Source organism: Balaenoptera borealis, assembly GCF_965194805.1.
Source record: "Balaenoptera borealis genome assembly, chromosome: 16".
Classification (NCBI taxonomy): Eukaryota; Metazoa; Chordata; class Mammalia; order Artiodactyla; family Balaenopteridae; genus Balaenoptera; species Balaenoptera borealis.
This window is the reverse complement of record NC_138872.1, coordinates 53,372,389-53,398,232: the sequence shown is the minus strand read 5'-3', so window position 1 is coordinate 53,398,232 and position 25,844 is coordinate 53,372,389. Positions and strand designations below refer to the sequence as shown.

At 46.7% G+C, this 25,844-nt stretch overlaps 1 protein-coding gene across 2 annotated transcripts in view; it reads left to right on the top strand.

The window, feature by feature from the left end:
* Positions 1-25,844, top strand: part of ADCY9 (adenylate cyclase 9) — a 121,947-nt gene that overhangs the window by 60,651 nt on the left and 35,452 nt on the right. For both annotated transcript variants that reach the window (XM_082362071.1, XM_082362070.1), the window contains exon 3: positions 15,696-15,886. In XM_082362071.1, coding sequence (XP_082218197.1) covers positions 15,696-15,886 — 191 coding nt within the window. The remainder of the gene's footprint in view (positions 1-15,695; positions 15,887-25,844) is intronic.

Sequence of the window (25,844 nt, the reverse complement as noted above, 5' to 3'; positions counted from 1 at the left end):
TTGGCTTCCTCAGAATCCTGTTTGCCTGACTGTCTTCCTTGGACTTCTTTGCTGGGTCCCCCTCCCCCACCATCTCGTGACATCAGAGGTCCTCAGGCTTACTTCCTGGCCCCTCCTCTCTCGTCGTCCTCTCCATGGGTGTAGCAGCGACATCCCTTCTCTAGTCTGAATCTCCCCTCTGATTGGGACGGTGTGGCTGCCTCTTGGACGTCTTCATTTGGGAATTTCACAGGCATCTTAGAACTAAAGAGTCCAAAACTGAGCTTCTAATCTTGCCCCCCAAACCTTTACCTGCCCTGGTCCTTCTCAGCCAGGGAGTAAGGCAGAACCTGGGGAGTCCGCTTTGTTCCCCTTGCTCACCCCCACGTCCAGCCTGTTGGCTTGTCCTGTTCAGTTCTGCCTGGACGTTGTGTTGGGAATCTGCTTGCTTCTACCCTGCAGTCATCCTAGGCCAGGCTGCTCTTACCCTCTGCCTGGGTCACAGCAACAACCTCAGGACGAGTCCCGCTGATGCTCTCGACAGCTCTCAGCCATCCACTACCCCCAGCCAGCCAGGATCTGGGTAGGATCTTGGAAGAGAAATCAGACCAAAAATTGGTGACATTTGAATAAAGTCCATAGTCTAACAGTATGGTACCAACGTTAACTTCCTTTTCTTGATTATTGTTCTATGTTTGACGTAGCATAAGACAACAGTAACATCAGGACAAGTGGGGTGAGGAATAGAAGGGAACTCCTTTGTACTTTATTTGTAACTTTTCTGTATGTCTAAAATTACTTCAAATTAAAAAAGTTTTTTAAAAAATTAAAGTGGAAAAAAAGAGAGAAAATTGGATTGTGTGCACCCATGCTTAAAACTCCGCTGAGGCCTTCCAGGGGCCCAGCGCCAACTCAGGCTGCTTCCGACGGCTGCAGCCCTGCCTGCCACTCCAGCCTCACCCGGGCCACCCTCCTCTCCCACTTTGCTTCAGTGAGGTGCGGTTTATTGTTTACTCTCCTACTTCTAGTTCCTTGGGGTCAGGGACAATTATCTGTCACGCTCACAGTTTTGTCATTAGCATTCACCTGGCATATAGCAGGTGCTCAGATAGAATCAGTAGACAAGTAACTTTTTGTTCCTATTGTGTAAAAAGGAAAGTTTACTATATAGTTCGAGAAGGTACACTACTTTCAGTACTTTGTTCTGCCCTCGCTTGCTTTTCATGCTATGCAAATGGACCACTGCTGTAGGGGTGTGGTCAGCTCTTGCCGCGTTTGAATGCCCTGTGTGCTAGGCCTTCAGCCGGGTGCTGGGGTGCTGTCGGTACTCAGATGAGTAAGACAGAGGCAATGTACGGTACTAAGAGCATTTATAATGGGCCTAGCCTCATTCTTGGCAGATTTCAGGAGCTCATTATTTGCTGAAAGAATGAATAGGACATGTTCCGAAATCTTTTCCTTTTAAAATTGCTGCAGATACACACACACTCACATGTTACGTATACAATTTTGTAATAGATGCACATACAGCACTGTGGAATTTTCAGTCTTTTTATTTATTTTTTTATTCATTTCTTTCTTTCTTTTTTTTTGGCTGTGTTGGGTCTTCTTTGCTGCGCGTGGGCTTTCTCTAGTTGTGGGGAGCGGGGGCTACTCTTCGTTGTGGTGCGTGGCTTCTCACTGCAGTGGCTTCTTTTGTTGCGGAGCACGGCCTCTAGACACCTGGGCTTCAGTAGTTGTGGCACATGGGCTTAGTTGCTCCACGGCATGTGGGATCTTCCTGGACCAGGGATTGAACCCATGTCCCCTGTGTTGGCAGGCAGATTCTTGACCACTGTGCCACCAAGGAAGTCCCTTCAGTCTTTTAAATATCCTTCCAGCTGGTTCTCTCTTGGCAGGGGGAGGTGTGGGAAGAGAACTATGGAACTTCTGGCTGCTTGTAGGGCAAGAGGCCCTGCCGTGGCCCAGCACTCACTTTCCCAAGCTCCCCCTGCTGTGTCCTAAGGCGGCTTGATGCAAGGCCACGCAGCAGGAGATTGGTAGAGGTGTTTTTGGTGGTCTCGGTGATGAAGGGTTATGTATGGTCCATGAATTTAATTTTATTCAGGAGGGTAAAGAGGACATTGCAAATGAAGTATGCAATAAAAATGGGATAACACGGGGCCATTGGGTCTGATCAGGTTGAGAACCCATGGTTCACCATCTGGTCTCCAGAAGGTGTCATTATGGGTCCTCAAGGAATTTAAAGTATTTCAGAGAATCCAGCGGAAATGCCATGTTTTGTGATGATCCCAGAGGAGGCACAGCTTTACGCTGGGACCTGCCCTCGGCGTGGAGGCCCCCTCCTGCGGTGCCCGGCAGAAACTGTGCCTGGATGTTGGTGACACAGGAGTTTCTGGGCTTTGACTGGGGACCAGATGTTTTCACTGCATTCGAGTCAGGAAGGCACAATGTGCAGATCAGTCAGCTGCAGGGGTGAATTCCTTGACCACTGCGGGCAGCTCATGGGAGCAGGGGGCAGGGGTGTGGTCCCCAGGGCTCCCTCCTCTCTCTCATCCTGGGTGATGTCACAGCACCCCAAGGCCCTCGATCATGCAGACGCTGGTGGACATTCAGACAGCAGGTGGCAGGGCGGAGGGGACCCGGGAGGAACAGAAAGAGAGGGAAGGTTGGCCGAGGCGACCGGTCAGTTTATCTGCTTCACATATTTGCCTGGGGCTGGGCCTCAGCAGAAAGGCCGGTACAGTGATACCGCTCGTGAGACGCCTTCTCCGGCCTGGCCTCAGCAGTTTGTGCCAAATCCATTAGCATCATGGCCACGTGCCTAGTTCAACATTCAGGCTGGTGGAGACAGAGAACCCCCACGAAATGGTAATCTGTTCAGTGGTGTGTTTTACTATGTGTTGCTTTTAATGGGTGTGAAAGATCAGAGAGCTCAGTGTTCGTTTTACAGACTGCTTTTAGGAATCATGCAGTACAATTTAAAGTGTATAAAAAGTGGAAAATACAACACATCTTAAAACTATTGATATTAAAAACATTTTTAGGAATAATACATGTCAAGCAAGGTTGAACTATATACAGATGGGCTCTGAATTAGATTTTTGAATCAAATTTTCAAACCATTTTAAGTTTTTATTGGAAAATGTTCAATCTTTCCAAGCTCTCCTGTTTTCTTTTTTCTTTCTTTTTTTAAATAAATAAATTTATTTATTTATTTATTTATTTTTGGGTGTGTTGCTGTGCGCAGGCTTTCTCTAGTTGCAGTGAGCCGGAGCTACTCTGTTGCAGTACATGGGCCTCTCATTGTGGTGGCTTCTCTTGTTACGGAGCACGGGCTCTAGGCACCATGGGCTTCAGTAGTTGTGGCATGGGGGGTCAGTAGTTCTGGCCCGCGGGCTCAGTAGTTGTGGCCCGCGAGCTCTGGAGCGCAGGCTCAGTAGTTGCGACGCACGGGCTTAGTTTCTCTGTGGCATGTGGGATCTTCCTGGACCAGGGCTCGAATCCGTGACCCCTGCATTGGCAGGCAGATTCTTAACCACTGCACCACCAGGGGAGTCCTCTCCTGTTTTCTTATTCTTAGAGATTGTCTACCATTTTGTTTGCTAGAGTATCTGTTTCTACCCTATTTTCCAATTGGCTACCCCTGCTCTTAGTGTACAGGGTAATTTGCCCCTCGTCTTTGCTACTAAATGTCATCTATAATAAATAAAAGTTCATGCTTATTGGTTTCACATTTAGTTTTCCTCTTTGCTCCACCCATTCTTTTTTTAATGGTTCTTATACCTCTTCTCTAGTTGGTAAAGATAAGAAGGAGCTTTCTGTTGCCAATTCATTCCTGTTTCCCAATAAGGAAGGATCTGGATCTTCACTGTTCAGTGTGGTAGCAGTGAGCCACATGTAGCTATTTAAAACTTGTTATAATGAGAAAACATTAGAAATTTAGTTCTGGGCTTCCCTGGTGGCGCAGTAGTTAAGAATCCGTGTGCCAATGCAGGGGACATGGGTTCGAGCCCTGGTCTGGGAAGATCCCACATGCCGTGGAGCAACCCGTGCGCCACACTACTGAGCCCATGCTGTAGAGCTCATGCTCCACAACAAGAGAAGCCACCGCAATGAGAAGCCCATGCACCCCAACAAAGAGTAGCCCCCACTCGCTGCAACTAGAAAGCCCGTGCGCAGCAACAGAGACCCAACGCAGCCAAAAATAAATAAATAAATAAATTAAAAATAATAGTTTAATAATACTAAAAAAAAAAAAAGAGGCCACCTACCAATGCAGGGGACATGGGTCCAAGCCCTGGTCCGGGAAGATCCCACATGCCGTGGAGCAACTAAGCTCATGCGCCACAACTACTGAGCCCACGCGCTAGAGCCCATGCACCGCAACCACTGAGCCCACATGCTGCAACTACTGAAGCCTGCGGGCCTAGAGCCTGTGCTCCACAACAAGAGAAGCCACCGCAACGAGAAGCCCGCGCACCACAACGAAGAGTAGTCCCTGCTCACTGCAACTGGAGAAAGCCTGCGTGCAGCAACGAAGACCCAAAGCAGCCAAAAATAAATAAATTAAATAAAATAAATTTTTTAAAAAATAGAAAAGAAATTTAGTTCTTCACTTGTATGAGCCACATTTCAAGTGCTTGGTGGCCGCTGAACTGACAGCCGTAGGGCATTTCTGTCGTCAAAGACAGTTCTCTTGGACAGCCCTGGGCCACATTCTTTACACCCTCCCAATAGTCCACTTCCTGTATTATCTCATCAACCCCCCGAAAGCCTCTTCAGCTTTCTGGAACCGTCTGGAACCTTCTCCTCCAGTTCCTCCCAGCCCAGCTGTGTATGGCTGAAAAGTCAGGTGGAGCCATACTGCTGAGCCTTTGACCTGATTGGGTTGAGTCAGCCTGGTCAGGAGTTCTTCCCTGGGACACTCTGTCCATTTCTTCATTTGGGAAAGTGGCAGGCATATGACCTAACTACAGCAGTCCCGAGGGTCTTTTTAACCAGGGTAATGGAATTGGCACCTCTCAACCTCGTTAACTCACAATTTGAGGAGCTCTGTATTCCTCTCATCTCCCTATTTCGTTTTTTCCATTTCAGTGTGATCTTTGTGGTGCCTGGCCTAACATCTTCACTGAGTTTGATTTCTTTGACTTTTTTCCAGCAACTTTTCTTCCATCCTTGAGCTCCTCTCCTGATTTTTTTTGTTTTTACTAGTCTTCACAAGTTCCATTTCATTCTTTTTTTTTTAATTCATTTTTATTTTTATTTTTTGGCTGTGTTGGGTCTTCGTTTCCGTGCGAGGGCTTTCTCTGGTTGCAGCAAGCGGGGGCCACTCTTCATCGCAGTGCACGGGCCTCTCACTATCGTGGCCTCTCTTGTTGCGGAGCACAGGCTTCAGATGCGCAGGCTCAGTAGTTGTGGCACACGGGCTTAGTTGCTCTGCGGCATGTGGGATCTTCCCAGACCAGGGCTCGAACCCGTGTCCCCTGCATTCGCAGGCAGATTCTCAACCACTGTGCCACCTGGGAAGCCCCATTTCATTCTTAAATGTATATTTATGATGTATTCTTTGAATCGGTGGTATTTTTGCGTTCAGCATGTCTTTACCCTATTGATTTATCATATTTCTTTCTTATTTTTAACAGAACACAGAGTTTATCATTGGTGTTAACATAATACTTGGAGGTTTTCTTTTTTGAATCATGGTGTATTTATTCAGTGGGACGTTTCATAGTGTTGAAAATAAATGAATGTGGATCACATGTATCAGTATGGATGATTCTCAAACATATTGCTGGACCAAAAAGAGCAACTTTCAAAAGAATACTTGTAAAATGATGTCATTTATGTAAAGGTAAAGAAAAAAAACCACATATTAATGCTGTGTATTGTTTAGCATTACGTACGTATGTAGTGAAAACTTAAACACGTGGGGAGGAGCCTGTGGCCGTGGCGTTCCGGATAGTTCTGTGCTCTGTGCGGGAGGAGGGGTGTGGTGGGGAAGGCCTGCAGGGAATCTGGATGGTACAGGCGACCATCTGTTCCTTAGACTGGAAGGACTCCGAGTCTTCAGCTTACTTTTCCTTACATGTTTCTATGTCTAAAATATTTTGTAATAAGTTCAAAACTTTATGCTTATTTTAAATATAAATAAGAAGATTCAATATAGAAAGTGAATTTCCATAATCCTGTTGCCCTGTTAATATTTTGGTGTATTTCTGTGTTTTTTTTTCCATAAAATTTTTCAGTTTTATTGAGTTATAATTGACAAAATTGTAAGATATTTAAAGTGTAGATTGTGATTTGATACATGTATACATTGTGAAAGGATTCCCTCATCTAGTTAATTAACACATTCATCATCTCACGTATTTATCTTTTTTTATTTTCCGGTGGAAACATCTAAGTTCTATTCACTTAGTAGATTTCAGTTATATAATACAGTGTTATCAACTGTTGTTACCACATTTTACATTAGCTCCTCAAGCTGTATTTCTGTGTTTTTAACAGTGGTCTAGTGTTATTCAGAATAACACTTTGTTTTTTTCTTGTTTCTTTCCCTGTGATACTAGCTGCTCTTCATGCCTCCTTCTCTCCAAGTACTCAGCTACGTGGTTTGGGGCCAGCACCTCTACGGGGCAGGGACCTGCTTGCTGGAGTGTCTGCCCCTCCTTCCTGGGGAGTCTGAATCCCTGGCCTTCTGCCCGCATCTGCCTCTCCTTTAGGGTCTTCCTCACTCTCCGCCTTTAGACGGGGGACTCCTCAAGACTCATCCACCCCCTTCTTGCGAATGAGGGGCTGTTGACTGCAGCCCCAGGTCACGTTTTTATATAAGTCACATCTCTGCATGTCGATGTGCCCCATGGACCGTCCCTCGACCTCTTCTCATATGTGGGCACTCACTACTCACTGCCTTGGTTTCACTTTCAGTTTTGCTTCTGTGAGAGTCTACAACATAGCTGTGATTTTCTTGAGGCAGGAATTAACAGTGTGAGGCTAGAGAGGAAGAGGGGACCACCTGGCCGGTGACCCTGAGTGGAGGGATGGGCCCTCGACTTCTTGTCTGACGCCCAGCAACACTTTTCAGGTTCTTAAGAATATACCACACAAACACAGCTTTGATTCTCCTGAAAAAGGTCTAAGAAAGAAAGACCACCTCCAGTGCTGAAATGAAATTAGAGGAACTGGAAATATCTAAGAAGATATTGCTTCTTGATCAGAAAGGAGAGGTTTGGGTTTCCCAGTTCTGTGGCTCGAGCAAGTCTGCCTATGGGAACAAGAAAATGCAGTTTGGGAAATTGTTTCTGGCAGTGTTCCAGCCAGTATGCAAGGCACTCATCAAAAGAGAGAAAACTTTGATGTGACCTGAAAACTGGTTGACTTGGAAAGTGAGGAAATTCGCAGCAAGCGTGTGACTGTGCTGGAAACGTGATTTGGGAGCCAGCCAGAATCTGGATAAACATTTCCACGAAGGAACAGGTGGTAAAGGCGCGGTTACTCCCAGGAAAGGCTAGTCAGGAATGGTAAGAGTTGTGGTTTTTGTTTTTGTTTTTGTTTTTTTTGCATAATACGAAGTTTCTGGGTGAGGTTGTCTATGTTGCCTTTCTTCCCATCTAAAGATGCTCCCAGGAAGTGTCGCTGGTGGTGGTGCCCCTGCCCTTTGCAGGTGAAAGTCCTGGTGGGTGAGAGGGGAGCAGCAGTACTGGGGCAGCTGGGAGAACCCTGCCTCTACTGTGTTGCGGTGAGGCTGCAGCCCTGGTGCTCTGGCAGCCTTGCCTTGCAGCGCGGTGAGCGCTTGTCATCTGGGGGGGAATCGCGTTGGTGATCTAGGAAGACAGCCTGGGTGTCGGGCCAGCTCTTCTGGACTAGCCTGCAGCAGTGAGTGTTGCAAATTTGATGATACTTGGAGATATCTCCTGAAGGTCAAACTTTTGTTTTGTTTTGTTTAATCTCTCCCAGACTTCTGAACTCATGCCATGTTGAATTTTTAGTTCTTCAAGGTTATTTAGCCTTATTTCTTATTTATATGTTTTTCCATCCTAGCTCTACTACATTATCTGTTTCCAAGCCTTTATTTGTAACATTTTTCTTTTACCTGCTACTGCCTACTCCTTTACTCTGAATTCCCAAGGATAGTGTATTTCTTACTGTTTTTTTTTTTCATTTGTCCTCTGAATCTCAGGACTGTTACATCTTGATCTTTGCATAGTTTTGTTTTGTTTTTTAAAAACAGCTTTATTGAGGTATAATTAACGTACTGTACAGTTCATGCTTCCAAAGTATGTAAGTCAGTGGTTTTTAGAGTATTCACAGTTGTGCAACCATCACCACAATCTAATTTTAGAATATTTTCATCACCCCTCAAAGGAACCCTGTACCATTAACAATTGCTCCCCATCCCTCAACCCCCAAACCTCTGGCAACCACTTGGCTACTTTCTGTGTCTGTGGATTTTTGCCTATTCTGGACATTTCATATCAATGGAATTATGTAGTATGTGGCCTTTTGTGACTGGCTTCTTTCACGTAGCATCCTATAGCTTTATTTCTATTTTTGATGTATTCCCTTTTTTTTGGCTTCATTTTTCAATTATTTAGCTGCCACCTATTCCCAGATTTTAAATTGAGTCTTTGATTTATCTTCTTTCTAGAATCTGTTTTCCATTGTCTATCCTGTACATAAATCTGCCACTCTTAAAATTGATTATTAATTAAAAATTTTATTTATTTATTTATTTATGGTTGCATTGGGTCTTTGTTGCTGCGCGCGGGCTTTCTCTAGTTGCAGCGAGCAGGGGCTACTCTTTGTTGTGGTGCTCGGGTTTCTCATTGTGGTGGCTTCTCTTGTTGCGAAGCATGGGCTCTAGGTGCGTGGGCTTCAGTAGTTGTGGCACGTGGGCTCAGTAGTTGTGGCTCGTGGGCTCTAGAGTGCAGGCTCAGTAGTTGTGGCACACGGGCTTAGTTGCTCCACGGCATGTGGGATCTTCCCGGAGCAGGGCTTAAACCCGTGTCCCCTGCATTGGCAGGTGGATACTTAACCACTACGCCACCAGGGAAGTCCCTAATTATTAATTTTTAAACTGTTAGTTTAACTTAAGTTAAAATCTTAAAATTAACTGTTATTTCTCAATTCTCCAGGGAAAAGAATACGGTCTGTGGCTCCTCCTGTAATTGCTCCAGATGTGATCTGACGTGCTCTCTTGTGTCTGATGACCACTCTCTGGGTTAACATTTGGTGAATAACAGTTTATTAGTTGTTAGTCTGTCTCAGTTCCCGACACCCTTCCTTCTAGCTGTCTTGTTTCATAGTCTCTTCTGATTATTTCAACTCTGTTGTATACAGTATTCCAAGATAGTTATCATAGACCTTCACTTTCCTTTTGTTTTCTAAAACTCACTGTAAAAACGCCTTTTGTCACTTGCGAACATCCCGCCAGCACACAGACTTGACTTCACATGATTCTCTCTTCTTGTCGATGCGTCATCACTTACTCATTGTTCTCTCCCTCACTGCCAGCCTCCCATCCTCCCATGTAATTCTTAATGAGCATTACTTCATGCCCTTCCTCAGTCTACTCTGAGTTACTCCTGAGTGTTCCTGAAGATGCTCTAAGGAAAAGCATTAACTCATTTAATCCTCACAGCAGCCCTTTGAAATGGGGTCATCATTAGGTGACTGGTATTTCCATTTTGGGTCACGGTTTTCATCCGCACTGTTGCTAACACCAGAGCATTCCTTTTTCCTATCCATTTCTTTCAACACTCAGCCCAGGTCCTTACCCTTAGTAGGTACTCAATAAATGTTTCATTTGCTGGGTAAGTGAATGTGTGAATGAGCCAATGAATAAATGAGTTGGTTAGTACCTGGCAGCCTGTTTCCATAAACAGCCAAATGCTACCTTTAAAAGAACTCGTTTCATAGTTTTTGAAGGCCTGGGTATTAAACCGTAATTCGGGAGTTTTTTAGAGGTGGGAGGAGTGGGTCTTTGAAGGCAGTTACACTGGACTCTCCCAGCATTAGTTCTGAGCATTGAGCAGGGTAGCCCTTATTCATGTCAAGTAGGAAAGTTCAGAAGAAGACAGCTCAGGGGAACGTGGTCACGAGGTGACTGCCCAGTCACTCACCTTTGGCCGTGACATGTACCCGTTCCTGCAGAGACATGGAGGCTGGTGCAGAGGACGCCCGCCACAGGAGCAGCTGTGGGGTGGGCGTGCGCACGTGCATGTTCTTGAAAGAGTCTGTTGGTTAGGCTAAAGGTGTAGTCAAGATCAAGCCACTCAGGCGTGGTGCCCACCCTTTGTTTCTTTCACCTGCTTGGGTTAATCTGTCTCGTATTTTACTGTTTGGGACTTCACTTTTTAAGAAGAAGGTTAAGTTTCACCCACAGCCATTTGCTGTCGGAACTTGTGATTTATTGTCAAGTGTTGGGAAAACGAGGACGGATCACCTCCTTGTGATTAATTGTTTCACATAGGAGCAGAGAGGACTTAGGCCCATCCAGAGTGTTTTGATGTTAACAAGGTGGAAAATGCTTTTTTTTTTTTTTTTTTTTTTTTCACCAAAACTTTTGGTCTTCCTAAGCAGAAGCAATAGATAATGATGAAATATCATATCTATAGTTTTTAGGCCCTGGTTATTTGGTAGATTAAGATTGAGCGCTTTTAATCTTTATTTTCCGTATTGACTGACTACATTTTAGTTTAAATAATCCTCATGCTACTCGGCCATTACAGATATCATTAGAAGGAAAAATTCATTACAAAGTGAATAAGTTTTTAGACCCTTTGGTTTGTGAACCGGCCCAAACTGGTTGCCTCCCTTATATTGATTGTTTCAGATCATCAGTGATGCAAGCTCCCAGGCGTTTGCTATGTCACGCTGCTAACTCCCAACACACCTCCAGACATTCTTTCCTTCCTGATTATTCTCCTCTTTCTGTTGGGTTGACACTCGGGCCCTTGGTTCTTGGATTGAGGGTATCGCCCTCCAAAGCAAGAGTCCTGCAGAAAAAGACCGTGATAAAAAGGCCAGAATAGTCTTTCTTTTCCAAAATGGACTTTGGCACTCACTCATATCACACTCAGCTCACGAAAACTAGACACAAGTTGTGTGCAAGGCTCAGTTTTTCTCCTCGAAGAATTGATGCTATAGTTAAGACTGTTAACCACGTCAGCCTCCCGGGCACACACAGCTGCAGACAACGCCTCCGTCAGACAGGAGCTCATGGGAACCGTCTTCCCCACTTCTCCACCTGCTGTGAATTAAGCCGATGAAAGGCATCTGTGCCAGTGAGGTTTAAAGTCAATTACCAGGAAAGAATATAAGAAACCTTATTAATTGTTCTCCTGTTTACACTATACTTAACGAAATAAATAATCTAGCTGCCTTTTGACTTTCTGCTCTAAAAGAGCCATTCTAACGAACTTGGACCCCAAGGTCCATGTGTGTAGTTACTCATTAAATCCTTATGTCTTATGACCTCTCCTGACTGCAGCCAGTCACCCGGCCCTGATACGTTCCCTGGGACCTTTCATATCCGGTCTGACTTTATCATTACTGATATCACTCCAGTTTTGGCAAAACATTTCACTTTAAATCTAACTTTCCATATTGAAGCATAAATTAAAAGTTGCTTAATTTGTTCACCGATTTTTTGCTTGCCATGGACACATCTGTGCGTTTGTCCTTTGGAACACTCGCATTGCTGTGTTACTAATACAGGTTGATTGTTAGGAGCTACCCAAAGAAAACTTCAAGTTCGGAACAAATTTGGAGCAGTTATTGATTTAACAGTCCTGCAAATGCTTTTGTACATAGAAGGAGCATAAAAAAGACTCCCAGCGATAAGCAGGTCAAACACCCACATTGATAATAATAGCTAACGTTACTGAGTTTTTACTGTGCGCCAGGCACTGCCGTGAAGGTTTCACGTGTGTTAATCATTTAATCCTCGAGTCAGCCCTGTGGGGTGAGTCCTATTCTTAGTGAGATGTGGAGCCATGAAGTATCTCACAGCATCACACGTTTAGGAGGGACAGAGCCTGAATCCCAGGGCTTCTCCCCGGAAGCCACACGCCCTTACCCGTTACACTCGTGCTTGCCGTGGCAGCCTTGCCTGTTGCCCCCGCACTTCGAGAGGAGTAGGTCTCACCATTATTTCCCACCTCCCTTGTCCCTTGACTCCCTCACCACCCACTTGTGGCTGGTGTTTCCAGGGCTCCCTGGCCTTTCCTCAGCCTGGTGCCTGCTCGTTACTCCTCCTCACCCCTGTTGCCCCCAGAGTGAAGGCTCCTGGAGCTGGTCTCCCTGGTGCCCTGCACGGACTTCAGCTCCTCTCTGCCCCCCTCCCCCGCCGCCCCCGACATGTTCTCTGTTCCAGCCACACGACACTCACCTCCATCCCTCCACTCTGCCTGCTGAAGGCTCCCTTTCTGGAGTCCGGTTCATCGACTCTTCTGGTGACACCCACAGCCTGACCACGCTGTCCCAGCCCCTGGTCCTGGTGGCTTTCGCTGGGCTGGCCTCTCCTCATCTTGTAGCCCTCAACGTGGAGGGGACTTCACCCAGGAGGCCTTCCCAAACCTCTGAGTCTTTGTGAGATACACCCTCCTGTGCTTCCTGGTCCTGGACCGGGTAGGCGTACCCACTTGCTGCCGAGATCCCCCTGCAGGAGCTGCCCCATACAGGGAGGGTCACGGCTGCCATGTTCACGCTTGTCCCCTCAGCACCCTCACAGTGCATGGTAAACAGAGGCACTTAATAAATGTTTGAGCAATGAGCGGCAGCTCAGTAGTCACAATTCAAAGCAGCAACGACAAACCTCAGGGGTGCCAACCCCAAGGCAGGCATCAGAGCCTGTGCTGCGGAGCTGGCTCCATGCCCAGGTGGAGGGCGCACTCCTGCTTGGAGGACTGGCTGCATCATCATCACGTCTTCGTGGCCCTGCGGGGCTGCAGGCTCAGCCCTTTCTCTGCTGTAGTTGTCACGCCTCCAGGAAAGGCCTCCTTCACCTGCTCTTGCCCAAGGAGCCATACGGGGAGGGGATAAGTGCTTCCCTGACTGAGGACCCCTCCTGGGGGTGAGAGAGCTGACTGGGAGCAGGGCCCAGGGGTGCAGAGCCCCGGGCAGGGGAGCCCCGAGCTGCCGGCCTCCCCATGGGAATGCAGTTCTGGGGTCGGGGCCAGCTACAGACACAATGGAAAACCTTCCCCTGCAGCCTCAGCTCCTCACCCCTGCAATCCAAAAAACGCCCTTCCTTTGTCTGTTCCTCAAGGCAGCCCCTGCAGCGGCTGCGGGTGCTCGCCGGGCCCCCCTCCCCACCCGCTGCAGGTGACTTACCTGCCACACCCGGGAGTTCGAGAGGGACTAGTTACAGCAGCTCCAGGGACCAGGCCTCTTCATGCCCTGGTTGGGCGAAGCCAGGGATGAGATGCCACGGCAGGTCAGAAGTAGGGCTTTTCTCTCCTCAGCCCACAGAGCTTGTGTTTTCTGACTCTCCCAAGGCGAAATGATAAAATCAGTTCAGTGTTTTCTGTAACAGAGTCTGAGAAATTCACACAAAGCTGCTTTTACCCTTCTGTTGTATTCTAGTTAATGCCTCCCTTTCAAGTTTATACATGTAGCTAGTCAGAACTGTGATTGATCCTATATATCATTTGGGATGTATATTTTTGGTTGGAAAAAAATACATGAAAGTTCAGGACCTTAGTTAAGAGTGAGCATTTAACAATCTCTTTTGGGGTCAGTTAGCATCTAAAATTATTTATCTCAGTCTTTGGATCCCACCTGTGTTTTGGCTACACTCCTGGATGTCTCTAGGTGTCCTGGGACTCTTGCCAAATTCTCAGAACGGTTGACCTAAAAACGTACGCTATACAGTATTTTATAAGGAGGGAGGGAGAGGAAGAAAGATAAAGTGATGAAATGGTGGTTTAATTATAAAATGATTAAGGATTACTGATTAAGTAGTCCCAGGGTTATTTGCTTAATTAATTTTAGAGCATTTATTAAATATGTACTGAGTGCGAGAAACTGTATGGATCCAGCAGCGCAGACACATGTCACCTCTTGATTGGGTCTCTCCATGATGGCTTTTCTTTTCTTTTCTTTTTTTTTTTAAATGTACTTTATTTTCGTAGATAGTATATAGAGTCTTTTATTTTTTTAAGATTTTTTTTGACATGGGCCATTTTTAAATTTCTTTATTCAACATGTTACAATATTGCTTCTGTTTTCTGTTTTGGTTTTTTGTCCACACGGCATGTGGGATCTTAGCTCCCCGACCAGGGATGGAACCCGCACCCCCTGCATTGGAAGACGAAGTCTTAACCACTGGACTGCCAGGGAAGTCCCATGATGCCTTTTCTCTACCACCTTCTGCTGAAGCTTAAACTCCTTAAGAGGGAATCCTGCTTTGTTCTGATTTTATTCTCTGTGTACAGCATACACCAGGCCTAAAATAAATGTTTATTGAATAAATCACATTGTCACTCCCTTTCATAAATTCGTAGTCTGGTTAAATTCCAGTAAGGACTAACAATGGATTTCTTTAAATAAGGCTTGCTTCTTTTTCAGAAAGCCCTTGAGTTCCATCTGGAAAAGCTGCTCCTTACTCCCCTCCCAGCAGATAGTCCTGTACACCAGGAGCAGGGCCCAGCCCACCTGTTACAGCTCCTTAACGCTATAGCATATATTGTTACTTCAGCCTTTAATGGGGATTGTAAAGTTGTAGGTTAATAGTCCATTTAACCAACTTTTTTTTACAGTGGGGATTTTGTGAGAGAATAAAATTCACGTAGACTGCAGCTTGACAAAAAGCTGATGTTCTGGGACTTCCCTGGTGGCGCAGTGGATAAGACTCCGCACTCCCAGTGTGGGTGGCCTGGATTCAATCCCTGGTCAGGGAACTAGATCCCACATGCATGCCACAACTAAGAGATCGAGTGCCACAACTAAGGAGCTGGCGAGCTGCAACTAAGGAGCCCTGGAGCTGCAACTAAGGAGCCCACGTTCTGCAACTAAGGAACCGGCGAGCCGCAACTAAGGAGCCGGCGAGCCGCAACTAAGGAGCCCACTGGCCACAACTAAGACACGGTGCAACCAAATTAATAAATAAATAAATATTTAAAAAAAAAAAAAAAAAGCTGATGTTCCTGCTGTGTGAATGTTTGGATCCAACAGAAAAGAGATACTTGATAAGTCTGAATCGAGGGAGGGCTTAGTTCCCCTGCTCGTGCACATTCTGGTCTCCCTTTTCATGGTGGTTGACAGTGCCTGACGTAGGTAACATGGTCTGTAGTCACCCTCACATCTAGACTGACCATTATGAATGTTGGCGACTGGTATTTACAGATAGAAACAAACCCACGAAATGTATAGGGTCCGCAATCAGTGGGCTCTGCTGCCGTCAGAAAGAGGCCACGTGACCCTTCCAAGGAAGGACTTTTAAACCCTTGTTTCAGCCCCAGAAGATGAAGCATGCAGCCTCCATTCAGAGAAAACACAGCGTGAATACATGGTGTGTTTTGGAGGCAGTCGTTCTCCCTGAGGCTGCGCATCTCTGGAAAGGTCATGGGAGTAGTAGTAAAATATGACCTATTCTCATTTTCACTTTACTCTCAACTTTCTAGGAGCGTGTCCTGCGTAGAGAGCAAGACGGAGCTGCGTTTCGACCAACGCTGGTGTCCACCTGTGCTGACTGTAATTTTTATCCATAGGTTTGAAGACATACCTGATAGCGGGTCAGAGAGCGAAGGAGTCTCATTGCAGCTGTTCAGAGGCCTTGCTTTCTGGCTTTGAGGTCATTGACGGCTCACGGGTGTCCTCAGGCCCTAGGGGACAGGGGACAGCATCGCCAGGGAGTGTCAGTGACTTGGCGCAGACTGTCAAAACCTTTGATAACCTTAAGGTTAGTTTTTTTTTTTTTTTCCTACTTCTAAAACTTGATACTAATTCTGCAATAGAACATGTGAAATAATAAACAGCCTTCGGGTCTATGGCAGACGACTTGGAATGCCCTTCCATCTGGTTTTTATGATTTTTAAATTTAGTATAAAGTTAGCAGCATTTTGCATTTTTAATATCTTTGCTTTTTTGACATATGCACCTCCATTTTCTTTCTACACTGCATAGAGTTGCTTCTCACTTGAGTTATTATTTTCTTTTTCTGCGACCTATGATGTCTTTTGGGATTTCTGAAAGCTAATGATAAATGATAAGAGTAAAGGTGATTCTCCCAGTATCTTGCTTGGAGGGCTAGTTTGTATCTTATTTCAGAGACCACTTTCTCAAATACTCAAACATCTCTTGAAATTCAGTGTTTTATGATTATTTTAAATCTTGTTGGTGTGGGTGAATCTTGTGCTGTAGATCATTGGAAGAGTGCAGGCTTGCCAAGAACATTATAATATTTCATCACTGGGACAGAGATCTCCTGGTGGCTGCATAGATGCTCCCATTTCTGTCCCAATAAACTACCGGGGAATTAACACGATGGACCCTGGGCATGCGAAATCACTCTGGCATGTGAGTTGTTCCTCAGATTTCACATTTGATTTAGTTCCCCCACTGATACCTCTTGTTTATTTTTACAGTTTAAATATTTGCCGTTTACTTTTTTTTTTTTTTAAAGAGAGAGACGGTTAAAACAGTTCCACATCACTGTTTTGTGCTCTCAAGTAACACAGTGATGTTTGGTCAGGACGATGGCCTATTGGTATGGCTGTAATCCAGTACATTCCTGCCTATCCACATCATTAACAGAGTTGAAAGCTTGCGATCTTGGTACTTCAGCTGAAGGCATCATAATGGGGCACTCAGCTGCAGTGTCCAGATTACTTCACTGTGCTGGACTTCATGGTGTCTCTCATCCAGGCACTGTGTGCGGTTCCTGTGTTCAGGTTTGTGGACAGCACACACATATCGTTTTCATCGTGTGCTTTGTTCACTTAATGCAGGGTTTCTCAGCCTCGACACCATCAGCATGTTGGGCCAGAGAACTGTTTGTGGAGGGGACGTCCTGTGCATGGTGGGGTGTTGAGCAGCATCCCTGGCCTCCACCCACTAGATGCCAGTAGCACCCTCTCTTACCAGCGTGGCAACCAAGGTCTCCAGACATGACCCGATGTCCCCTAGCGGGGAAGGGTAAACTCACACCTGTTGAAGATAGGGTATTAGACCCTGTCCTTCCCCGTGCTCTCTGGCACATGCATAGCAGCGATGTAGCTGAAATTTCCTTAATGCCTGCAGGCATTATATGCACTTAATGCACTCTTTGCCCGGGCTGCTGTCTTGCAGGAGTCAGAAAGAGGAGCCCCCTGCTCACAGGCTACCACTGAACATGGGCCGGGAAGAGCTAAGTGGGGAGGGGAGCAAAAACATGGCTTCCAAATACGGCCTTATTATTTGGGGAGAAATTGTTTCCTCAGGCTTCCAACTGAGCTGTAGTCAAGTAGAGAAATAGAGCTCAAAGCCAAAAATAAATGTTTTGTTGCGTTTGTCTGCCACTTTAGGTGATGTGTGTGTGTGTTTCTATCCATGAGGGCGTGTGCCCTTGAGGACCTCACTGTATCACACACCTGCAGTGTTAATGATAGGCATTCTGCGCTAAATTGCCTTAAGAAGGTTTTCTCTCCCCCCGACGGAACATTTCTTGTTCTAGTCATAAACCTATTTATATATTTATTTGTTTTTGATCTGGTTGGGCAAAAACTATTCAGCATACTCTATTGCCATGTATAAATTTTCCAAATAATCTTGTGATCTATGAAGTTAACTGTGTTTACCAAAAGGAATTCGAGAAAAACAAAAATAAAAAAGGATCTTTCTGCCCCTTCCAGGAGGGAAAGATGAGTGGATATGAAGTATAATTTTGGGGGTGTTTTGATGGTGTTTGGGGGATAACAGGACATCTGAGATGAGGGACGCCTCTGAAGCATAGGGTTCCTGGGATTCACGGTTGGAGTGGAAGGAGCATGAGGAGATAGGAGGCCCAGTCTCCATGCCAGGCTTTGCCACTTGGGGTCCCTCCTCACAACCCTGCTCTGGGCCCTGGTTCCTGGGTGCAGGTCAGGCCAGGGCAGGCGGCTGAGAGGCATAAGCACCGGGGAAGCAAGTGAATCGCTATGAACCGTCATCCTAGACTTGAAAGGCAGAAAAGTGAGGTCTGCTTTAAAGATTACATAGATTATAATCTGACATACAAGGCCTTCCCTCAAGTAAGAGTTTTTGAACAATACAAAAGTGAAATCGCAGTCTCTTGCTCCAGGTTCTCTGAGGAGATTTATCCCACAAGCGTGTCGGTGGCTCATGTGTGCCACTGGTTTGTTGCTCCATGTTGTCTGCACCACAGTGAGCTGTTCTGATTCGCTGCATCACAGACGCGTTCCTCCTCATCCTTTCCCAGGATCTGTTGACTCTTTCTGTCAACAGACTTCTTTCCCTTTGTTGCTGCTGCCGCCGCAGCCAACAAGAGTTGACTCCCATGGGGATTTCTGTCTCCCCACATCTCCCTCCTCCTGCTGCCCAGCGCCGGAAGCCCTGACCAGTGGAAGAGGCCTGGTCTAAGGAGGATTCCCCAAGTAGGTTCCCTTGAACAGTAGTTTCTCAGGATGGAAATGGGCGTCCAGTATGGAAAAAGTGTTCTGTGGTCAAGTCAATATGGGTAAAACAACACTGAAGGGGTTTCTTTACTGCAGGCCTTCTCAGAGACTTTAGCATGCTAACATGCATGGATAGGTCTCCAGAGAGGGAAGTGGTATGCAGCATTCTCTGGCCTCTTGACCAAAGATTTCTTCTTTCAAGCTGTTCCTTTTGGGGGTGTGCTTATCTAGTGGAAGGAGTTTTGTAACCAAGCAAAAGGGCTTTTTTGCCCACAGTGCAGAAAGCCTAACTCTGACAGTGGGTGTCTGCAGCAAAGTCAGGGTTTATTTGCAGGGCACCAAGCAAAGGAGTGGGAGACAAGCCTCAGATCCACTCCAGCTTGGTCTTTGAGTTAAAGAGGGGAAGAACAGTGAAGCTAGGGTTAATCATCGTGTTGTGACATTTCTGTGACATTTCTTAATCGTAGTTTTGGGAGTCAGGATGTCTCTGGTTTACGATTCTCAGGCCAGGTGGTCCATGGATGGGGGGGTCTGCTGCTCATCTTGCCCTGGAGAAACAACCTGAGTTTGTACCTTAACAGTGAGATCGACAACAGCAGTTTAGTGCGTTAGCGATGTTATTGATGATAGCCATCTTAGTCACCTGACTCTGGCTGAGGAGTGTTTAGTTAGCACAGAGTTGAGGTTAGAGGGGACAAGAAAAGGAATAAAGTTTGGGACAGAGAGATTAATCATAAACTCAGCAGGAGAACTCGGTTTTAGAGGACCTTGGTTTCCTTAGTTCCTTGAAAGAACCAAGGTATTAGAGGAAAGGTGTTCTGTAAATTCTCGAGTGAATCCACAGAGGCTTGGTCCTGCTGCTCTCGCCTGCAGTGCGATCGCTTCCCTGTCCCCATAAACTCCCCTCTTTTCTCACCGTGCGCTTCCTTAGTTTCCTGTGACTCCTCTAGCTAGTGATGCCGCCACCCCATCTCTGAAGCCTTAATTCAGTTAGTCTGTACCTCTTGGTTATAACATACGCAACCTGAAATACTTGCTTGTTTCTTATGCCCCTTTCTCTGATCTATTTGAATGCAGAGCTTGTTTGTTACATAACTTAAGTTTTTCCAAAGGGTCCAGCATGGTGCCTGGCATGTAGTAGATAATTACGACTTTCTTTTGGCTTATGTTTTTAGTTTTTTAATGACATGCAGAGACACGTAGCTCTGCAGAGTTAGACTGAGGGCTGAACTGGAAGCCTGGGCAGAACCAAGGTGATGCCCATGAAGCACTTGTTTTCCGCTCCTGGCACACATACCCTGTATGTCTGTAAGTTATCTCCCAGTTCACAGCTGGACAATTGCCACCTGATATTTCATAAATAGTCTGAGTACTATGATGACCTGCTAAGAAACAGTAGTCATGGCAGAGGTCAAGGGCTTTGGCCTTGAGGTCATATGTCAGAGGGAACCCTTCACACCTAAGCCTTGGCTTCTTGAGTGGCTGGTCGTGAGAGCTGCTCCTCAGGAAGGACCTGACGTCACATACTGGGGGGAGGGGGGTCCCACCAGAATGGTGGCACTCAGCTCTCTGGGCTGAGCTGCAGAGGTACCGGAGGGTTTGGGGTGAGGAGGCAAGAAGGGAGCCAGGGAAGGAGACAAGGCCTCGCCACGTCAGTGTCACGGAAGGTGGCTTGGGTGCCTCAGAAAGGCTGGAACCTAAAGCTGAGGATCCATCTCAAAGCCTTGGCTTTGGGGTCGAACAGGTCACCTCATGGCTGTAAGCCACAGGGAAATGGCAATTTCTCAGGGCTGTCGTGAAGATTAACTGAAGTCACGCCGCGAATGCTGGGGTTGGAGAAGCTCAGCTGACCCTGGAGCGCACTTTCACTCAGTCCGCACGGAGTGGCGGATGCTGACCGCAGAAGGAGCAGGGAGGACAGGAGCAGGTGGAGGCGCTGTTTGGTTCGCCCACAAGGAGTCACTGAGTCTCTCGGGAAGGTCCCTGTTTGCTCTGAGCTGAAGGGGGTCCTTCAGTTGTTGCAGCTAATCGTTGCTGTAAGGGATGTAGACACGGCACACGTGCAACCTGTTTTGTGTGGCCCCAGCCCTGCTGTGGTGTCTGCTGCTCATTTATCATGAACCCTGTGGGTGACGGATGGAGGGAGACTGCGCATGCCAATAAAAATAGCCAGGCTGACGTGTTTGCAAAGAGCAAAGAAATGCAAACCAAAGATGTGGATGGTGTTTTATCACATCCGTCCTAATCATTGAGCCACGTGAGCTGTGAGAGCATCTTATGTCATCCCTGAAAGACCTCCGTGGGATGCACCTGCTTGGCTGATCTTCGTGAGTTTGCCTTAATCCCTTATTCAGAACCCAGGGCATGTGCTCATGGGGTGTTTCTCCCTGTTTACAGTTGGTGATATGAGGCTGATAAAGTGGATTCACCCACATGCGGGGATTCAGAGAGGGCCTGTCCTGTCTCACAAGGGTTATACTTTCCCTTTGAGGTCACTTGCCCTAGGAACACCCTTCTGTGACAGTCGCTATGGCTTTTTAAATGATTCTAAGAAAATGATCACTTCTCTTATCTCCTTGTTATTTGTATGTAAAATCATTATGAATAGGCTTAGTCAGTTCAGTTTGAGGAAGTGAGGGCCTTTTTATTATAGATGGAAAAAGTAATAGATTTCTCTTTCTCTCTCTCTCTCTCTCCCTCTCTCTCTCTCTCTCTGTGTGTGTGTGTGTGTAGTTTAGACATTAAGTATTTATTGTAAATAGTTGTCTTGAGTTGATAGTGGTGATGGTTGATGGCTGCACAATTCTGTGACTATACTAAAAACTATTGAATTATAGACTTTAGATAATGAGTTGTATGGTATGTGAATTATATCTCCATAAAGCTGCAACACAAATAAGTAAATAGTAATCTGAAGGCTGCTCTGAAATGTGGATGTAAAGTAAGTTTTTTTAAAAAGGACTTTTCAAGTTGTGTCTATATTTTGAGACGTGTGTGTGTTTCCTTCAATTAGGAGGAAGCACATCACATATAAATTGACAACTCTTCCTTATAGAAGAATTCCAGCTAATAGATTGTAGAAGGAGTGAGGGAAAGAAAAATCACCTTTAGAGCATCACAGTAATAAGTACTACAGGCAAGATCCATCAGTGAATTCTAAAATCAGCAGGTAGACGTTTAAGGAGAAACAGGACATTTGCATAGCCTCCAAGCATCTCCCCTTAGATATTTATTCATTTTAAAGGGAAGAATAGTTAGGGAGTTCCCTGGTGGTTAGGATTCCGGGCTTATACTGCCGTGGCCCAGGGTTCAATCCCTGGTGGGGGAACTGAGATCCCACAAGCCATGCGGCACAGCCAAAAAATAAAGAAAGAAAGGGAAGACTAGTAACTCGACAGTGGAAAACCTAGCAGGGCCCACCTTCACCAAATGATGATGGTTAGCATCACAATTAAGAAAACCAGCGGTATCATGTACCACCCCCACCCTGTGGTACGTGCAGAGAAGGGCATATCACCTCTGTGGGTTTCTTCCCTCAAATCCTAAACCTCAGTCAACTCGTGAGAAAACATTAGACAAATCCAAATTCAAGGACATTTTACAAAATACCTAACCAGGACACTTCAAAAATGTCCCAGACTGGAGGAGACTAAATGTGCATGGGATCCCGGAACAGGAAAAGGACATCTGAGTAAAATCTGCAGCGTGGTTAATAGTACCGTGCCAGTGTTAATCTGTTAGTTTTGGTAAGTTTTGGTAACTGGGCCACGGTTCATATAAGATGCTAAGTAACGTTAGGGGAAGCTGGGGTGGACGTATGGGGACTCTCTGAACTGTCTTTCCCACTCTGTTTAAGTCTAAACTTGTTTCAAAATGAAACATTTTAATACATATGTATAAAATATTATGTTTATATTATTTTTATGTAATATAAATATGCTTGTTATTGTTATATATTACGTGTGAATTGAAATGGAAAGGTTAGTTCAGCTCATTTAATTGACATCATCAGGTAGTAAAGTACTGCACATAAAATAAATTTCCCCAAATACCAAACATCTTCTTCCTTTGACTTTCTGATGGAACTTTACCACACCACGGTGACACTTTTCTTGTCTTATCAGCCTCGATTATTAAACTCACTTAGGTCGCTTAGGGCTCAGGAATCTATGAGGTTTCAGTGGTTCTACACTCTGTGGCTTAGAGATTTTGCACCTGGTTTTTACAGGTGTGTGTTTTGTTTGTTTGTTGTTTTGCCTCCAGTATTCGCAGGCTGTCCACTTTTCTGTTCTTATCGCTTCTGGATGCCTTTCTTTTTCTGTAATAATTACCGTTTCTATTTTCCTCTAATATCCGGCTTCTACTTTCCTCTAGGATTTTGTTAGCAGAAGTCATCTATTTGGGAGTGTGAATGCCTGTGCCGATCCGCTAGCTTGGGGAGGGTGCCTGGCCTGCCCGTGGCAGGTCACAGCCGGGGCGGCCTCTGCCCCGCACGGCAGGCTGTCCCTGTTCGCGCAGAGATGTCACATGTGTGGCTGGGGTCAAGGGCGTTGTCCCCCTGCCATTCTCTAACTGTGACTCTGGGCCAGTCCCTTCTCTCTATGCCTCAGTTCCCTCTTATGTAAAATGGGCTACTCACAATATGTTTCCTGGGTGCTTGTGAGGACTAAACAAAGTAATACAGGAAAGAGCTTAGAACTCAGAATGGGCCTCAGTAGGTCGTATGTGCTCTGGCTACATGCTCCTGTCTGCCATGTTCAACTTGGGTTTCGAGTTTGGGAAGCAAGGGATGCTCCTCCTGGTCTGAGGACAGCTCGCTCAGTAGTCATGTTCAGCAGACTGACCAGGCAAAGCGGGACTTTTCTGATGTTGTTTCCTCCTCGTTTCTCAGAAAAGAGGTTTCCCTGCTCCCTCCCTTGACAGTTATGAAAAAAGGACAGCTGTTGGCTTAGAAGTGATTTATCTTGTGAAGAGAAATAGCCTTGAAGAAAAAACTATTTTATAGCTCAGTGCCATGTATTCTGAAGAGGATGTAGGGTGTATGTGTTGAAATGTGTTAAAAACAAACGCAAAGGCACCCAAGCGTGTTAGAGAAATCGTTATAATCTTCCCTCCAGAGCCCACATCCGAGATGGGGGGAAGCGTGGGTAATCTGGGAAGATGAAGAGTTTGCTCCTGGCTGTTCTCCAGGGGATCTCGGGTTTCCCAGGCAACAGCCAGCACACTCCTTAGCTCGGAGAGTCCTCTGTCCTGGAGACCTTAGCTGGTCTTGGTGAAGCTCCCCTTGGTGCCGGTATCCAGTGGTGCCACTTAAAGGAACCAGGAGGTGGCCATAACTGCTTGGGTCACTTCAGGGGAACAAGGCAGAGGAGATCAAAGTGCCAGGATTATTCCTGGGTCCTCTTTGTGCCAGGAAAGGAGGCCAGAGAGAGGCTGCATGGTGGTCAGGGGCCAGGAGCCCCGCAGTCTGACCCCCGCTGTTGACAGTCACTTCTGCCTTGCAGCGTCGATATGAGGATTAATGGAGATCAGGTGCACGAGACCGTGGGCATGGCGTGGATAAGGACCTGACAGTGTTCGTTGGCACGTCCTGGGCACTGAGGCGTTTCCACATCGTGGCAGCCGCCCTCATTAGAACAGTAGCTTTGACCCACTGTGTCTGCAGAGGGGCTGCCCTAAAAGTCAGTTGCTCAGTTTGGGCGTGCCCCGCAGAGTCCCCAGAATCTAAACCCCTCTTCCTGGTAAGGGCTTCTTGGGGTCTGAGATGACAGCAGCTGCTCAGGGGGAGAGACGGGCCTTTAATGGGTTGGCAACATTTCACAGAGGTATCTGCTTGGCAAAAACCAGTATGTGAGACGTTTTAACCTGATTAAAACGAAGCTGGAAATAGTTAAAGGAAAGTTGCTCGGGGGAGGGGGTGGACAAACCCACCCACCGTCCCACCATTGCTTGGCGGGACCCCCGTGGAGCACAAGAGGCTCCCCCTACAGATCGAGGGAATGTCGAGATATGAGAAAGTTTCCATCAGGGCAGACAGATTTCTCTAAAGTTTTTGTTTCATTTGTTTTTAAGTTAGAATCAGTACAGTTTCCCCCAGAAAAGGAAAGTAGCTGAGGAAGAAACAGAATGACAAAGAGCCACATCTTCACAGTACAACGAAATGATCTGCTGCTGGGTCCCTGTGCTGCAGGAACCACCCTGCCACAGGAGGGCCTGGGTCCACAGCTGGCATCCTCCCCAGCCCCCGGGTCCCCACTCCCTGGATGAAGCTGCTGTGAGTGTGCGGAGTGAGCACCGTTCAGACCATTAGGAGGTCCTCACGGATCCTGCTCTACCCCGGGGCTCCCTGAGCACAGTCTCCTAGACCGTTGTGAGCATCCGGGCTCTGACAACACACGTCCTTGCTCCCTGAGGTTCTTTTGTGGGCAGCTCTGCGGGACGTGCATTAGAATGGGGTACAGGCCCCGCAGCCTCTGTTTGCCAAAAGGGTGTACCCTTGAGCGGCCCATCTGTGAAGAGCCCTGCCCCCGGCCCCCTGAGATCAGCCCGGTCCCCACGGGCAGTCCCAGTCCCCACTGGCCCTCCCACCCCTTCCTTCACAGCCAAGACCTGTCAGAGAGAGGATGCAGTGTCTGACTGGGGTGGCCTTGACTCCTGTCCAGGGACTCCTTTGCAGCGGGTGTATGTTCTCTGGTGTCCGATAGGTTTGAGAGTCACTTTTGCATATTTGTGGCTCTAAATGCATGAAACATCATCCATATGCAAAGCCAGCACACCGTGAGGAATTCCTAAGAAGCAGATGGCCTGTTCTTCAAGTGCATCAGGTGTACTTGAGGAGAGGAAGATCCTTAGGAGCAAGCTGATGCCAAGAGATGCCTGAAAACACAGGGCTGGGCAAGAGCAGACGCCCGGTGGCTGTCCAGTCTGTGATCAAGGACTTTAAATGATTGTATGCACCGGCTTCAGAACCAGAGAGAATAGTGACCCGATGTTTCAGTGTTAAGGACCAGTGTTTACTGAGCACTCCCCAACACTGCAGGCGTGTGTGGAGCCAAGTGTGGTCAATGCACGCACGCTCACACACGCAAGCCCTCACCCACGGCAGACATCGCCCGCCCCCGTGGGTCCCCTCCCTCGGGGCTAGGACGTGGCCTCATCATCCTTCTCAGTTCAACATTCTAGGAGGTCAGTGCCATGGGATTAGAGCTGATCTAAAATACCTCTGGGGCTTCCCTGGTGGCGCAGTGGTTGAGAATCTGCCTGCTA